At 73.6% G+C, this 681-nt stretch overlaps 1 protein-coding gene across 1 annotated transcript in view; it reads right to left on the bottom strand.

Moving 5' to 3' along the window:
* The window catches only part of WNT7B (Wnt family member 7B), a 52,025-nt gene extending 51,520 nt beyond the window's left edge, over window positions 1-505 (bottom strand). Inside the window, exon 1 of the mRNA XM_007453908.1 lies at window positions 435-505. Coding sequence (XP_007453970.1) covers window positions 435-505 — 71 coding nt within the window. The remainder of the gene's footprint in view (window positions 1-434) is intronic.
* Between the last annotated feature and the right edge of the window lie 176 nt (window positions 506-681).

The following is a 681-nucleotide window of genomic DNA, read 5'->3' as shown; positions in this document are numbered from 1 at the left end:
GGGCCCTCGGTCTCCCGAAGCCCCCCGCCCCCCGCCCCGGCGCGCCCTCCAGGCGGCGAGCGCTCGGCCCGGGCTCGGCGCCCAGCGCAGCCCGGGGGAGGGAAGGCGCGTCCCACCCCCGGGGCCTGGAGCCCAAACAGGTGAAAGTACGCGCCGGGCACGCTCGCCGCTACCAGCGAGCCTGGCCGCCCGCGCGTCCTCCTCTCCCTCCTCCAGCCCTGGGAAGGGCGCCCCTCGGGCATACCCGCAGCTCAAAGGGCTCGGCTGCGTCTCTGCAGGGCCGGGGCGAGCGTCTAACGCGCAGGCCAGTCCCGGATCCCCGAGAGCTGCCCGTGTCCCCTTCCGGTCCCCACGTCCCCTGGGGGACACCCTGGAAGCGGCTCCTCCTGGCTGCTCCGATCCCGGGCACCGGCCCCGACCACGGGGCTACTCACCCGAGCTTCACGTAGAGAACGCCAAAGCAGAGAAACACGTAGAAAATCCACTTGCGAAAGTTTCTGTGCATGATCCAGGGAGGGGGGCTGCGCCATAGACAGCGGCGGGCGGAGGGGACGCACGGGCCGGGCGAGGAACGGGCAGGAGTTGGGGGCTTCGGTGGACAGCTTTCAGCCGGCGCTGCGGCTCCGGCGGCCGGCGACGCGCGGGCACTCGGAGCGCGCTGCCACCATGGTGAGCCCGGGC

This window comes from Lipotes vexillifer, unplaced genomic scaffold, assembly GCF_000442215.2.
Source record: "Lipotes vexillifer unplaced genomic scaffold, Lipotes_vexillifer_v1.1 scaffold382, whole genome shotgun sequence".
Taxonomy (NCBI): Eukaryota; Metazoa; Chordata; class Mammalia; order Artiodactyla; family Lipotidae; genus Lipotes; species Lipotes vexillifer.
This window is presented reverse-complemented; position numbering and strand designations above follow the sequence as displayed.